At 42.9% G+C, this 15,747-nt stretch overlaps 3 protein-coding genes across 3 annotated transcripts; 2 read left to right on the top strand and 1 right to left on the bottom strand.

The window, feature by feature from the left end:
* Positions 1–302: 302 nt before the first annotated feature.
* dhrs4 (dehydrogenase/reductase (SDR family) member 4) lies at positions 303–3,526 on the top strand. The gene is made up of 9 exons (XM_069672323.1): positions 303–488; positions 844–959; positions 1,140–1,317; positions 1,392–1,493; positions 1,580–1,650; positions 1,747–1,798; positions 2,390–2,524; positions 2,612–2,667; positions 2,738–3,526. The coding sequence occupies exons 2-9, from the start codon at positions 847–849 to the stop codon at positions 2,850–2,852; spliced, it is 822 nt and encodes a 273-aa protein (XP_069528424.1). The 5' UTR covers positions 303–488; positions 844–846; the 3' UTR covers positions 2,853–3,526.
* Positions 3,527–3,662: 136 nt separating this feature from the next.
* Positions 3,663–9,271, bottom strand: tinf2 (TERF1 (TRF1)-interacting nuclear factor 2). The gene is made up of 10 exons (XM_069672792.1): positions 9,031–9,271; positions 8,545–8,747; positions 8,303–8,410; positions 8,098–8,193; positions 7,898–8,008; positions 7,687–7,810; positions 6,867–7,602; positions 5,399–5,457; positions 5,232–5,311; positions 3,663–4,176 (listed from the first exon to the last, which is right to left on the bottom strand). The coding sequence occupies exons 1-10, from the start codon at positions 9,056–9,058 to the stop codon at positions 3,889–3,891; spliced, it is 1,833 nt and encodes a 610-aa protein (XP_069528893.1). The 5' UTR covers positions 9,059–9,271; the 3' UTR covers positions 3,663–3,888.
* Positions 9,272–10,618: 1,347 nt separating this feature from the next.
* cideb (cell death inducing DFFA like effector b) lies at positions 10,619–13,946 on the top strand. The gene is made up of 5 exons (XM_069672723.1): positions 10,619–10,644; positions 11,074–11,188; positions 12,997–13,155; positions 13,298–13,488; positions 13,805–13,946. The coding sequence occupies exons 1-5, from the start codon at positions 10,619–10,621 to the stop codon at positions 13,944–13,946; spliced, it is 633 nt and encodes a 210-aa protein (XP_069528824.1).
* Positions 13,947–15,747: the final 1,801 nt, after the last annotated feature.

The following is a 15,747-nucleotide window of genomic DNA, read 5'->3' as shown; positions in this document are numbered from 1 at the left end:
CTTCGGCGATGACAACAAAATTGTCTCCGCCTCCTCGGAGGGATACGTAATTCACTGATCTATAAGCGTAACGTGAGCGTAAACGTCAGGCGTTAGACCGATCCACTATGTGTGAAATCGGATAACAATCCGCAGCCCGGAATACACGGCCTCTGTGATTGGCTCGTTTTTTCGGGTTGCGTTAAATGACGTCCGGATTTGGCAGTTAATCAGAAAACTCAGCTTTTAATCAAGAAAGAAAATACATGATCCGTCGTACAAATATTATTATGAGACGGTACAGCAAAATTCCAAATTCATTAACCAATCTGCACTTTTTCTAGACCAACGTAACAAATGTTACGTTCAAACATTTGAATTAAACTGCAGCTGTTTGGGCTGCATATTGGAGGCTTTTATTTTGACAACAAGACTTTTACCCGGAAAAAGCTAACTGAATGTAGCGACAAGTTAGTCGTCAGTAGTCAAAGGTCCGGGCTGTAGACTTTGTAAGTGTTTTCACTATTTCCCTGTGAACATTTTTAATTTTGCACGGTCCGCAGTGTGCGTTAATGCTTTTGCTACATTTGCATAATTGTGTTAGGTACTACGACATTGCGTATAAACTTGAACATGTCTGATTCTGTCGTTGTAAATACCGATCAATTCTTAAACCATTGCTGTTCCTTTACCTTGGATCAATACTATAACTTTAACAAAAGTGATTGCCAGTTTCATTCTCTCTTTGCATAATATATCTCTCCTTTTAGCTCGTGCATAACTGCCGTCATTTTCCAGATGACCTCTGCCCCAGTTACCCAGTGATATCATGAAAACATTCATTGACTATTCTCTGTTCAACAGGTGATGTTGAGAAGTGTATTCAGGTGCCTTAGGAACAATCCTGTTGCTGGACAGAGGAGCATGTCTCAGAGTAGCCTTGCTGGAAAGGTAGCCATAGTCACAGCCTCCACAGATGGGTAAGAATAAAAAGATTAACTCTACAGTACACGGAAGTACACAGTGTTGCCTTACAGTTTGGTATATGATGTCATATCACTATTCCACTTTAATAAACTACCTGAATACTTCCTCCGCCACTGACAGAGTTAACCTTTAACTGGGATGCTCTTCTTCTTCTTCCTCCTCCTCCTCCTCAGCATCGGTCTAGCTGCAGCTCAGGCTCTGGGAAAGAGAGGAGCCCACGTAGTGGTGAGCAGCCGGCAGCAGGCCAAGGTGGACAAAGCTGTGGCCCTGCTGAAGAGCCAGAGCATCCAGGTGATCGGGACCACCTGTAATGTCGGCAAGAAAGACGACAGAGAAAAACTGGTTCAAATGGTGAGTCATTTTTTTAACTTATTGACCCAATTTGCTTTAAACGTTATTAATAGTTTAAATCTGTGTTGGAACAGGCTCTGGATCAGTGCGGGGGCATTGATATCCTCGTGTCAAACGCAGCAGTCAACCCTTTTTTTGGAAACATGATGGACGTATCGGAGGAGGTTTGGGACAAGGTACACAGAGAAAATTATAAATCTTTTATGGGACCTTTCTAAAAAAAGGTTATTTCGAGCGTGACAGTTTCGACATTTCTTTCCAGATCATGGCGACAAATGTGAAATCAGCCCTGCTCATGACGAAGCTGGTGGTGCCTCACATGGCGAAGAGAGGGTGAGTGAAACCCTAAAAGTTCAGCAGGATTCAAACCTCAACTTTTCAGTGTGTTTTAACCGCTAATGCTTTGATGTGTCTGTATTTGTCTTTTAGAGGCGGAAATGTGGTTTTTGTGTCGTCTGTGGCTGGATACCAACCAATGCCGGTCAGTGAGAGCAGATTTAACACATATTTATAATGTTAAAATGTTGGATGTCCACATTAAACGTGGGTGATGTTTCAAATCTGTCGGTAAAAGTATGTTGGAGTGATCCCCAGCCTTCTCGGCTCAGTCTGCAGGCTGCTGTGAACGACAGGTTTCACGCAGTTTTTTCTACAGCAGGCTTTGGAGACCTGGCCAATCAAAAGAAAGCGGCCTTGTAGGAGGCGGGGTTTCTTAAAGGGGCAGAGTCATTTCAGGCAGAGGCTGTACGAGGGCCTGCACAGAGCACCAGTGTGAGAAAAATGAAGAGTTTTTATAACTGTAAATGATGCTAAGCTACTACACAGGTACACTGGTTGGTGGACGGAGCTATAACTATAAGCCTCTGTAGGTCATTAGTATGCTAATAGATGTAGTGAGGTCTCATCTACTTCTTATACATTCTATACTTTTACTGCTCCTATGACACCACAGTGTCCATTTCTACACCACTGCAGCAAGCTGACATTTTTAACCACTAGAGGTCAGTAGAGATGTCATTTGTGGTGCGTTTTCAGTCTTTCCTGCAGTGTGCGTGTGTCTCTGTCCCTGCAGGGCCTGGGTCCTTACAGCGTGAGTAAGACAGCACTGCTGGGTCTGACCCGGGCGTTGGCTCCTGAGCTGGCTCAGGATAACATACGAGTCAACTGCGTGGCCCCTGGTATTATCAAAACCCGCTTCAGCTCTGCGGTGAGGAGACACACCGTCCTCTTCACAGTCGAACCCTGTTTTTGTATATTTCACTTTAAATAAATCATCTGTTAATTCTTCTTCCAGTTGTGGGACAATGAGGACATCATGGACGGGTTCACACGGCTCATGAGCATTAAGAGGTACGGCTAATGCTTGTACACACTAAGTGTAATAGTTTGAGAGCATCATTTCTGTCATGTTTCCCTGCAGAGTTGGAGAACCAGAGGAAATCGGGGGAGTGATCGCCTTCTTGTGCTCCGACGAGGCTTCCTACATCACCGGAGAGACCATCACAGCGACAGGAGGGATGGGCTGTCGACTATGAACCTCCAGTTGCCAACACAACAAATGTGCACTTAAACAGCTTCAGGGTTCGTTTCCGGGGTGGCATTTGTGTTTTTCTAATCAAGATACGACCTTCTTCTTAAAAACATCCATTTAACATGATGAGATTAATTTAGTCAACAGCCCTTTTTCACACGTGTATTACAAGACCCTCACAGCGGGAGGTTTTCCCTGTCGGGTGGGCAGGGGGCGGGTTTCGCTCTGGTCCCTGCGACTGGTGAACAATTTCGGCATCAGCCCTCAGAGCCAGAAGCTCCTGAATCTCTTCATCTTTGCGGACATCATTGCTGTTGTTGTCTTCTAAATGATCCTTCTTCTTCAACCTCAGGATGTTTTTAATCATCCTGTTGCGTGCCGCCTCTCTGGTCGCGTGATATAAACGTCATCGGCCCGCCCACTCGCTCGGGGTGAACGTTCCTGACTTTTACCTGCTGCGTTCACACATCGGCTCACCCCGACTTCTTGCGGACATTTTACTCGGAGGCCGGCAGGAAAAAGACGGGGTGAAAAAGTGTGTGAAAGTGGCTATGAGACGTGGTCCCGTTTGAGGGCAGAAACGTGAATATAAATGATTCACAAATATTTGGATGATTGTTATGAATTAATGTATTTATCATGTGTAATATACAATAAAAGTCTGTGTCTAACAGGAAGTCGTTAGCTGCTTTAAATACGGCGACTGAAGCACAAAATAAAACATTTTTCTCACACACAACTGCATCGTTAATAAACCTTTATTAACAGAACATATTACATTATATGTAACAGAGATAATACACATATTGTGAGGTCTTTATTTACATTATTTTACAGTAAGAATATAAAGAAGGAAAGGGTTTATTTGCATGACAGAGCCCATAATCTGTGACGTTTGCTTCTCATGATAACAAAGTTAAAAACTGATCGCCAACAGCGACGAGATCATTCAAATGAGTTGTAGCTTTTTCTTCCCTTGCAGCAGCTGGAGGTGAAACATATGTGGCATCCTGGCGTTTTACAAACTCGGGTGGGTTTCCTCATCTTCGTTTGCCGGGTGCGGCGGACAAGTGGCGCTGGGTCATCCCGGGTTTCCAGTACTCCCTCAGCGTGGGGACGTACGTGCCGTGTTTGGTCTTGTAGTAGCGCTTCATGAACAGCTGGGGGAGACAGAGCCGGTTACATTTACTGTGTACATGAAACCCACAATCCAAACACTTTTTAAATCCCGTCGGTGTCTTGTTTGGTGAAAGCCCTGAAAATATGTCTATATTTGCTCTTAAAGCTCCCGTGACAAAACTCTCAGTTTGTGTCGATTTTGGCGCCCCCTGTGGACAAAGAAGTACCTATTATTTCTTTGCTGATCTTGTCTTGTGAATGTCTAAGATGTGTTCTCTGGTGATAAATCTCATCCTGCTTTCTTTTAACTTTTAAACACATTACTCAGGGCGCTAGTTTAGCTGGGTTGGTGGAGCAGGCGGCCCATGTAAAGAGGCCACAGTCCTCGACGCGCTGATCGCAGGCTCGACTCCCGGTCTGCTGATCATTTGGTGCGCGTCTTCCCCCCACTCTCTACTTCTGTTCTATCCAGTCAAGGCAAAAAGCCAATAAAATTCTCATCAAGACTCTTTCCTGTGGAAAATGTAGCTTTACATTCATTTCAGCTTGTTTCATTATCACAATAAAACTCCTCACAGGAGCTTTAATGAGGCAACATACAGAAATCATGTCATCCCGCAAACCGGACACTCGTCAGGATTAATTATTTTAAAATAAATCAGCTACTTAAAAGACGATCAATATATATTTTAAATACATTTGAGGCATGCACCCGTTGGATCTCGATCAGACAGAGTGCGTTTTAGCAGCTGGGGCGGCTTCTTTGTCGTTGTTGTCAATGAGAGGGACACTTTTTGCGCGCTGCCTTTGCGTTCAAAAAACTTCAACTCAAAGCAGAAAAGCGCCCGACGACATCGTCCAATCGGATGAATGGATAGGCGGGCCTTCCGTGGTGGTGACGACGTCGAGTGATCGCTGCGATCTTTCCTCTTCCTGAGGGTCTCTGTACGCACACGGATCTGTTTCCCTGTGTTTGGTGTATTTGGATAACAGCCTCTCACCCTCCATCAAAGCCACAGCAAGTGCCCTGCCATAACTAATCTGTTGAACACAAAGTATTGTAGCTCGCCTAAATAAATAACAGACCTGTCTGTTAGAATAGCGGTTCGGTTAATGACAGCTTCAGTGGTTGCCTTAACAATAAAAGGTGCTGCTCTTTTTTTAGCGGTAGGTTTCAGCAGATAAGGCAGTGCGGTTGCAGGCGCTGTCTGATCGGGACCTTAAACAGCAATCGTTTCCCCTCATGGTTTCTTATAATACACACCCTCCCTTTGAAGTTCTTTGTCGCCTCGTCCTCCGAATCAGCTACGTAGTCGTCAGCGTCTCCCGGAAGCGCCAGCGTCTCTAAACATAAAAGTAAACGCAGTTAAAGTACAACCTGTGCAGGTGACTTTTTATCTTCATTTTAGCATAGTTTTTGTTTTAAATCACCTGTGTTGCTCCGTTGCTGAGGAGGAGAGCTGCTTATACTTGGTAACACAGGGTGATTTCTGTCAAGCAGAAAACAGATTTTAACAATTAAGTTTTAATAGCTGGGAAAGGGAGGATATTAACTAAGCTGCGTATTGTTGTGAATACAGTTAGATGATGAGATTCGTCTTTATGGGAGCTGTATTTCTAAACAGGATAAAACAGAGTGCTAACACTGAAGACGTACGACAGAAAAACCAAATGAAACCAGAAACATGGCACTAAATCATGTTTTTATTGCATTTTTTATGGTTTTCAACAACTAACATAGCTGTTTATATCTATGTAAAACAACAGCATCATTTAGACTTACTTCATTATTAAAGGGGGGGGTATTGTGCTAATTTCAAGCTTCATATATCACTCTGTGATACCTGTGGAGTAGCTTAGCACAATTTACAGTTAAAAAAAACTCATGCAGCCTCTGCCTGAGACGACTCAGTCAGCTCTGTCCCTTTAAGAAACCCCGCCCCTACAAGTCCACTTTCTTCTGATTGGCCAGCTCTCCGAATCCTGCTGAGGTTGCCCCATAGACTGTAGAAAAAGATGGACGACATGACAGCTCCCTAAAAGTGAAGCCAAACCCTCTCTATCGCCCCCTGCTGACTGGCTGCTGTATAGCTCATAAAGCCCGCCTCCTCCATGTTAACAGATGGGACATGAGTCAAACTATAAAATCAAAATACACGCCAAATAAATGTTTCTCAAACATGGTTTCTGTCATTATAGTTAGTTCTTATCATGCTGATTTACATCCAAGTGTTCATTTTTCTGACAAGTTTAGTTTTAATTAGTTATTTGATGCTGTCAAAATGATGATTGACAGCTCTGTTGACAAATTCGGCTCCTGCAGCCGATCAGTTCCGGGTGAGCAGAGTAGAACAATCACTACAGTCATTGAAGTTTCATACCTGTGAACGTTAACCTCAGACCAACATAAGAAGCTGTTAAACACGCCAGCGTGCGGGATCCTTGCTGTGTTTTCAGTAAGTTAAGTGTGTGTTTGGGTTAGCGGAAGTGGCTACGGACGCTTCATCCGCCAATCTCTACTGCGCAACTCTGGCTCCAAATGACGTCACCATCGCAAGATGTCAGCGCCTATCAGAGGGGCTATTTTGGCATCACTTTCGTACAATGGGAGCAGATGGAGACGCGTTGTCCATCCATATATACAGTCATTGGGCTGCACTTTGTGACGTCACAAAAACAGCCTGCAGACTGAGCTGAGAAGCCTGGGGATTACTCCATCATACTTTTATCTACAGATTTAAAACTTCACCCACGTTTAGTCTGAACATTGTAACATTACATACATGTCTTAAAATGTGAAACAGCACAATACCCCCTCTTTAAATCAATACGTACAATACAGGAATAGAGGAATAATAGAATTCATAACGTATCATTTTACGTTGTTAAGCTAGCTTACTCTTTGTCGTCCAGGCCAGGACGATCCGAGTCCGACTTTCCAGGTTGGCTACTCGTGCATTTACGTGTTGGAGCTTTAGCCGGCGACTTCCTCCTCTGCGTCGGCTCAGGTTTTCCTTCTCTGGTAGGTGTGCTTTTCAGTTTTTCTATAACAACCCGGGGCTGGCTGCTCATACACGAAGCATAAACGGAGCAGAGGGACGGATCTTCAGGCAGGTACAGCGTTTTGACGTCCAGGTCCTGGGTTTTTGCCCCGTCCTCTTCACTTGTATTTGTCTTCTGCTTGCCTTTACCTTTCCCCACCCTGCTCCCGCTCATCCGCTTTCTCCCAGATCTGGTCACCAAAACTTCCTCTTCCTCTACGGATTCACTTTCTCTTTGGTCGGGTTGCTTGCGTTTAAATCCGCTGCTTCTTTTTGAGGTGTTTCTCTCCTCTTCAGCTTCTTCTCCGCCCTCTTCCCCTCCGTCATCTGTGGGGTTTTGCCTTTGTTTAACCACTGTGAACTTCATAGGCTTGTTTGTGGCTAGCTCATCACCTGTAAGTGTTCTTTTATTGGCAGATATCATGAGTGGGACGTCTTCATTAGATATAAGCCCGAACACAGGTGTAATAAATGGTGTTTTGTCTGTAGGCTGATCCAGAGCGGCTCCTCTTGTTTGATTTGAAGGGACTCGTCCAGAGGGAGGCAGAGAGAGCGAATCCAGGATGGAGTCTCCCATGTTTGGAGGGAGGGAGGCTGTAAACAACATGAGGATAATGAGAGGTATTAGTAAACTGCTAACTGTTACAACCATCCTGGCAAGAAGCTAAACAGCTCTACCTGCAGTTTCCAGATGACCCAGACATGTTTGATGTTGCAGCAGTATCTTCAGGAGCTGGGGTTGGGTGGCTGCCCGCGCACACTCCTCCAGGACAGGAGGGGTATCACTGAGCCATGACACAGTCTGGAGAGAAACAGAACCACTTTCTTTTATCACTTCATTCATTTTAAAACCACTTCTGTCAGCTGTAACTACAGAAAGAAAATCTACCTGAGCCAGGTTGGGGACTGGAAGTAACTGGTCCAGTCGGATTAAAAACTCCCACAGCAGCTTCTCCATCTCCTGGTCAAACTCAGGTCCGTAATCTACAGGAAACTCGTCCTATCAGAAGAGAGAATAACGAGAGGGTTAGACATTCCTGCAGGTAACAAGTCGGGAACAGAGATTGAAACACAAGCAGAGAGACTCACGCTGAAAAAGTGTTCCCTCTCAGCTGGGTCTGTCAGCAGCGTGTGGACCAAGGATTGGAAACTTTCGACCGTTCTCATAATTTTAACATCCCTCTTCTAAGAGTGAAAAAATGAGCAATTATTAAACTTCACAGAACACTTGTTTAAACATTATAAACAATAATACACAGCAATAGCAATCCCGAAAACAGTGTAATATATTTACCGCAGTAGGAGCAGAGGAAGGAGACGGGGCAGCGGGAGCACGGACCCTCTCCAGGTGTGGCAGTATCACCTTTTCATCTGGATGTGTAGAACACAGCTCCAAGATGTACTAGTGAAAGAAAGGTGAAAGTTAATGATCCGTTCCAGGGTTACAATACTACCACTTATAAGGTCATAATGTTTTTATCAAAGGTACATGGGAGTCATATAAAAGATCTGATTTCCCTTATTCGTCAGTCTCACCCGTCCTCTCAGCCCCAGAGCGAGCTTGCCCTGGTGTCTCAGCGTGAGCAGCCCAGGGACTGTCTCACAGGCTGAGGTCACAAATTCCTCCACGACCCCGTACCGCATCACGTCCCTCTGCTTCATCACTTTCCAGAGGGCTGCAGACACCATACGCACAGGCGGGGCCAGCAGCTGGAGAGCAGCAAAGGGGAGGCTTGCATCTACGCAGGAGACAGAGAATGGTGGTATTTTGATGTTCGGGTGATCCAACTACATCACACACAAAAAATTCTGCTTAACTTCTCACTACTTTGAAGACTGCTTTAGCGTAAAATGTTGCAGTGCTGGAAACAACCCGGTCTGTGATGCTAATAAAGCATCCTCAGAACAGCTGTCAAACTTAACAGCTGATCAAATTGTTTATTATTCACTATAATAGCTGACATCCGATGCAAAACCTTTAGTTACATCCAGTTTCAACATACCCAAGCCATTCACACTCACCATTTTCTTTCGGTTTTCTTGTGGCCATTCCACTGAATCAGCCCAGGTCAGCTAAGCTAACGCTAGACAGCTCAAAGGACCCAAAGTTGACGTTAAGAAACTGAAGTTAGCTTAGCCACTTAACCAGACTTCTCAGAGAGTATGCGTCAAAGCTGACGCCTTGGAAATGTTATGTAGAAAATGCTTTAACTCCGGTTATGTGTGGAGGCACCGATCGTTACACACTAGAATCGCTATTATTGTTTACACTTCAGAAACAAAGCTAGCAACACGTCTATCAAAAGTTCTGCTTCTCATCCTCCCGCCTTGACTGGAATGAAAAGATAGCTCAAACCTTACGTTGGCGTGTCCTGAATTGGCGGTGTTTCTCATATTTGGACTAAAACACAGCGGAGCATGAACTAACCCCGCCCACGGGTGCACTATGGCCTATAAAACAAGCGCAGACAACGTTGCTTCCAGGATATGACGTAAAAACCCAACGGCAGTTGCTCCCGCCTTCCGGACGAAGCACAATTATTAAAAATAGCATTAAAAACACATTTTGAGGCTAAAACACAACATTTAAGAGACATAGGATTAACTAAGATAAATATTAATATAGGACAATGTATTCTTGAAACATTTAATATAGTAAGTTATTACTGTAAAGTTTCTGATACACACTAGGCAAACCACCTTTCTTAATTTTTTTATTAACAACTTTACAAATACGAATATAAAAATAAATGATAAATAAAACTTAACTATCTTCATGTCAGAGATGACAATTCAATCGCCCTGGACTGTAACCATGCTTGGAAGTGTAATATTAGCTTCTTGCAGCTAACTGTATCGTTGAATGGTGAAAAGTGGTGAACAGTAGGTTCATTTGTGCTTAATTTGATGTACTTTATGTGTGGTTTTTAATTTCTGCTGCTTTACACTTCTACTACCCCACATCTAAATAATAGGAACTATTTATGTTATATTTTTCTACAGCTTCAGATACTTTACATATTAAGATTAGCAACACAAAAATTATTCAATACATAAAGTATATTATCACATCTTAAATGCTTTATGCTCCTTAGGGGAACTCAATAAATACATTTACAAAATATATATTTAAATTACTTAAAATTGGCTCCACATTTACCATCTGTAACAGTAACCGAAACAATTATTATCAAATTAAAAAAATTTAATTCTTTTATTTTGGTGCTTTAAATGTATTCTGATGCTAATACCTTAACATTAGTACTTTTCTCCTAAGTAAACAGTCTGTTGACTTCTTCCACCACTGCTGAAGACACTTTATTCCTGAATATGAATATCAATCAAATATCCAGTATCAGTTGGGCTATAGACGTGATTAAAAAAATCTGCCTGTCAGATAACCAAAGGATATCTGTCAAACAAACACATTCAGAGGCCAGATGAACTTTGCCCTGTGCTGTTCTGTATCAGAGTTATCACCTGGTTAGTAGCAAAGTCCAGCTGCTGGGTCAAACACAAGCAGCACTGACATCACATTACAATTAGCGACACAAAAACAGCTCAAAAGAAAACAAAATCTGTGAGAAGACACAAAAAGAAACTGAAGAGCATGGATACCACATCTTCATTTATCAAGTAAGTGAGATTTTGTCTTTAGTCTGCTGATATCGTATTGATTCGCTTCAAGAACCTTCTGCCTGTTCGACAACAGGAACAACATCATGTGGCTGTCGGAGCCCTAAAATTATGTAAGATTGACTTGAGGCTTGAGGCTATGTTATATTATGAAATGTTTAAGTATTAGTGTTTTAATGGATACAGTTGGCAACTGTTTCAGTGAGGTATGAAAGAACAGGAAGTGAAATATTTGACTAAACAAGCAAATCATTAAAAAATAAGTCAATTTTACAACCTGATGAGATATGCAGTGTGACGGTTGACAGAGTCTTATCCAAAGTCAGAAAACATTTTCACAGAGAACATTTTGACTCTTACATTTATTTGTAACATTCCTTTTTTTTTTACTATGACAACTTGAAATCAAATTGATTTTTTTCCTCACAGATCTGTAACCAAGCGCGTGTGGTCTCCACCCCAGCGTCCTTTCAGGGTCTGTGGTCACGACAGGGAGACCAGGAAGGGCATCATAGCCGGGACGCTGGAGGAGCTGAAAGAGAGGGTGAGAGTGATATTAGAGTTAAATAAAGAAAATAAATTAAATATAAAACCCTGATTCCAAAGAAGACAGATCGCTGTTTTAAACGGGGGGAAAGTAGCAGGCGTCAAATTCAGATTTAGTGCATATTTACTTAAAGACGGTACATATATCAGTAAGGTATATGGAATTATTATTGTTTTACAAAGCATCCCAAAGTCTATAATAAATAATGCACTGTAATGTGATAAAAATAAAATGTGTAATCAATGTTTCAACAAGTGGATTAAAACATAATAATGTATTGTCTTTAATCATAGTAGAGGATGCTTCAGTGTCTCAAGGACCTGATGATGTCAAGAAGATGACATCATCAGAGCCTTGCTCCTTGTTCAAAGATCCTTGAGACAGCAGTCGCTAATCAGTTATGTGACTTTCTTCATAACAACAGTTTATTTGAGGACTTTCAGTCAGGATTTAGAGTCCACCACAGCACTGAGACAGCCCTTGTGCGAGTTTCAAATGATCTACTTACTGCTTCAGACAGAGGACTTCTCTCTGTACTCGTCCTGTTAGATCTTAGTGCCACTTTCGACACGATAGACCATCACATCCTGTTACAGAGATTAGAACATTTAATTGGCATTACAGGATCTGCATCAAGATGGTTTAAATCTTATTTATCAGATCGATCTCAGTTTGTTAATGTTCATGATGTGTCCTCTACGCACACCAAAGTTAGTCATGGAGTTCCACAAGGTTCTGTGCTCGGACCGATTCTTTTTACCTTATATATGCTTCCTCTGGGTAATATCATGAGGAAACACTCCATTAATTTTCATTGTTAAGCAGATGATACTTAATTATACTTATCAATGAAGCCAGACGAAACCAATCAGCTATCTAAACTAGAAGCATGCCTTAAGGACATAAAGATCTGGATGACGAGAAACTTTCTGCTACTTAATTCAGACAAAACTGAAGTTATTGTGCTCTGCCCCAAACACCTTAGAGATTCTTTCTCTAATGATATAGCTGCCCTAGATGGCATCAGCCTGGCATCCAGCACTACTGTTAGGAATCTGGGAGTTCTATTTGATCAGGATATGTCCTTCATCTCCAACATAAAACAAATATCAAAGACAGCCTTCTTTCACCTTCGCAACAAAAATCAGACACGTCTTGTCTCAAAACGATGCAGAAAAACTAGTCCATGCATTGGTTACTTCCAGGCTGGATTATTGTAATTCGTTACTATCAGGCTGCCCTAATATGTCACTAAAAACTCTTCAGCTGGTACAAAATGCTGCTGCTGCTCAACATGAGTCTGGTTCTGCTCGAGGTTTCTGCCTGTTAAAAGGAAGTTTTTCTGCCAATGTGCCGAGTGTTGCTCGGTGCTACTCATGGTGATTCATGCTGGGCCTCTCTTTAAATAACATAACAAAGAGTCGGTCTAGACCTGCTCTTTTTGTAAAGTGTCTAGAGATAACTAACTAGGAGTTAGTGATACACCTTTTTGCATGTGGTTGCAGCCTGTCAAGACACCGTATACATCTCTTAAATAGACCTAAGATGAGGTTAAATAGATGATTAATCCATCCATCATTTTTCTGGCGCGTATCTGGGTCCAGGTCATTTTAACTATATTCATGTAACTATTAATTATTGTGATATAACAGATGGGTATAGTGGCAAAAGTGTGATATAAATGTCCATGAATCTATGGACTAATCAATTTATTTACAGCAAAGCAAACTCACGTTCAAGACAAGGATTGAGGTGAATTTTCCTGCAGTGTACATTAATCAGAGCACTTTGAAACTGTGCTGTAGGTGTGCCAGGCGTTGCTGCTGTCCCTGTCTGCAGTGTCTCTGTCTCTGGTCTGCGAGGAGGACGGCACAGAGGTAGACTCCGACGAGTTCCTCATTACCCTGCCAGACAACACCATGCTCATGGCCCTGGAGCTCGGGCAGACGTGGAGACCACCGGCGGTAGGTTTAGCAAAAGGAGACTTTCCCACTGGTCAAAAAACCTTAATGGGAAAGGTTAAAATTAGCATTCATGATTCGCTTTGATGCCGTTTAATGCATTATAAATGTTTAAAATATGTGACTGTTGTCTTCGATCCACCAGGGTGCAGTTGTGCCCAAGTCTCAAGACCACAATAAGCCGCGGACCGGGAGAGACATAGCTCGTGTGACCTTTGACCTCTACAGGATGGGCCCCAAAGATCTCTTTGGCTCCCTGAACGTGAAGGCCACATTTCAAGGGCTGTACTCTGTGAGCGCTGACTTTCAGTGTCTGGGGCCCAAGAAGATCCTGAGGTAAGATGAGAGGAAAGGGTCAAAGGTCATTATGAAAAAGACAAAGTAGAGAAGCTATATTTATATCTGGATAATGTGAAGAAATACTCCCTGGGTTAAACCTGAGATGACAAGTCTAGTCTAGATTCAGGAGAAGATATTGAACACATTACTTTTCATTACCCCTTTCCCCAACCGAACCTTCTTCTTTCACTCAGAAGACGATGAGATAAAGACTTATTTATAGAAAAGAAGTTTGCTCGGATCAGAGGGCAGTAAGCTTTTCATAACCCAAATTTACATGCTTATCGTACTGATGACACGTTCTGTTTTCCAGAGAAACCCTGCGCATGGCCTCCGCGCTCCTACAAGCTGCCGGACACCTGCTTATCACTTCTGCCTCCATGATCCGCCGCATCATCGAAGGGGCTGAGCTTTGGCAGCCACAGAGGGCGGAGTACACAGCCAAATGGAACTGATGGAGACTTAAGACATCTATCTAGCTGTCGCATGGACTTACTCGGCCTGACATCATTAATGACATATTGAGAATCAGTCTGAGACATTTTCAGTACATTCCCACTTTAAAGCATCTCATTGGAAAACCATAATATTGTATGTTTTCTGTCGTGTGCCTCCTTGAAATTTAGGAAAAATCCCCTTTTTTCTTAAGAACATCTGTTAAGTTAGTAACAGTAAGTGTTAACAGTGATACAAAGTGTAATACTGTCTTTTACATAAGATTTTGTGTCCTTTATTTCAGGTTATAAACAATGTAGCCGACAAAAATTAAACATAAATCTTAAAGCTAAAGTGGCAGAAACTGTTAGGATTTGAGCTTCATCAGAATTAGCGTCACAGCTAGCAATGTAATCTTTCTGTATATGTGCAATATATGCTAAATAGTGTTGGTAAGTGTTGGCAGGTGAACTCCTGTACAGGTGATATAAGCTGCTGAAATAAAGTGTTTGATCTGAAACCCCACAGAAATTCACAAGAAGAGTCATGTTCAAACAACAGGCGGGTTTTACTTGAATGACATTAAAAAAACGACTTCAAAGAACAAAGGGAACTCAGTGATGTTACACTACATCTTGAGAATAACCTGTTTAGAAAGCACAATAACCGTGATAACAACAACACACTCCCCATGAAAGAAGAGGCCGAACAACAGGAATGTCTTCAACAACTTCTCATCAATCATCTGTGTAAAAAAAGGCTTTCCGAAATTAAACAATTGAACATCTTGAACCTAAATAAATAGCATTTTTCAAACTGTAAAGACGTGACACTGAGGCATCATTTTGACTCTGAAGGCCCCTGCACACCTTCATCCTTGCCACAGCTCCCACTCACGCCAAGCTTCATCTTCCACGTCCTTTTTTTGTCCCTCTTGCTTGGCTGAGACTTGCCCATCGCCATCATGTACTGCCTGCACCTGACGTTGGCCCGCGCCTGGCTGTGCTGCTCCTCACTCATCCAGCTTGGCTTTCCCCTTTTTAAGGAATAGCGCGTGTCAGCGAACCACTGAACCAGCAAATAGCGGGGGAGGCCGATCAGCTTTGACAGGTTGATGTAGTCGTCGTTGTCTGGGTACTGGCAGTGCAAGAAAGCCACCCTCAACTTCGCCGTTTGGGTCTGCGTCTTTGCATGGGAGCGGATCCGAGTAGGAAGCGTGCACCTGTCTACTGCGTCGCGATCAGTTGTTGGATTATCGTTCACTGCCATGAGCTCCTTTAGTCTGCCATCATCACTGACAGTATCATTCGGGTTTGTCGACTCTGCATGCAGTTCTTCCTCCCCCGTTTTTGCAACATCCCCTCTCTTCGCTGGTTCTGTCTGTCTCTCAGTGAAATGAGCCTCGTCAAAGCTTTTGCAGGGAGTCCACTCTAGGACTGAGAGTGATCTTTTGTTTGTCTCCTGTTTCATTCTGGCGCAAATTGTTGTATCAAACATGCCGGATTTTTGCGTCTCCCTCTTGACTTCTTCTTCCACCCTCTCAACAACGAACCCGTCTCCATCCCCTCGCGTCATTCTCTTCTCTTCCATTTTGCCTGTCACAGTCGTGCATTTCCTGTTCTTCTGGGTTTTATTTTTGTCTTCCTCGTCTTTTCTCTCCTTCTCTTTCTGCATTGGTTGCTCTGGCTTTATTTTTCTGTCCCCCCAAACCTCTCCTCTCGCCGTCTTCCCACCAGACTTGTTCACCTCCCTTTTCCTCGTCTTATTCTCTCTCGTGTCATCATCCTTGTCTTGATTTGACTTGAACTTGCTCTGAACCTT

The sequence above is a fragment of the Semicossyphus pulcher genome, unplaced genomic scaffold (genome assembly GCF_022749685.1).
Source record: "Semicossyphus pulcher isolate SPU_LCO1_2020_fin unplaced genomic scaffold, fSemPul1.0.p SCAF_21, whole genome shotgun sequence".
NCBI lineage: Eukaryota > Metazoa > Chordata > Actinopteri > Labriformes > Labridae > Semicossyphus > Semicossyphus pulcher.
This window is presented reverse-complemented; position numbering and strand designations above follow the sequence as displayed.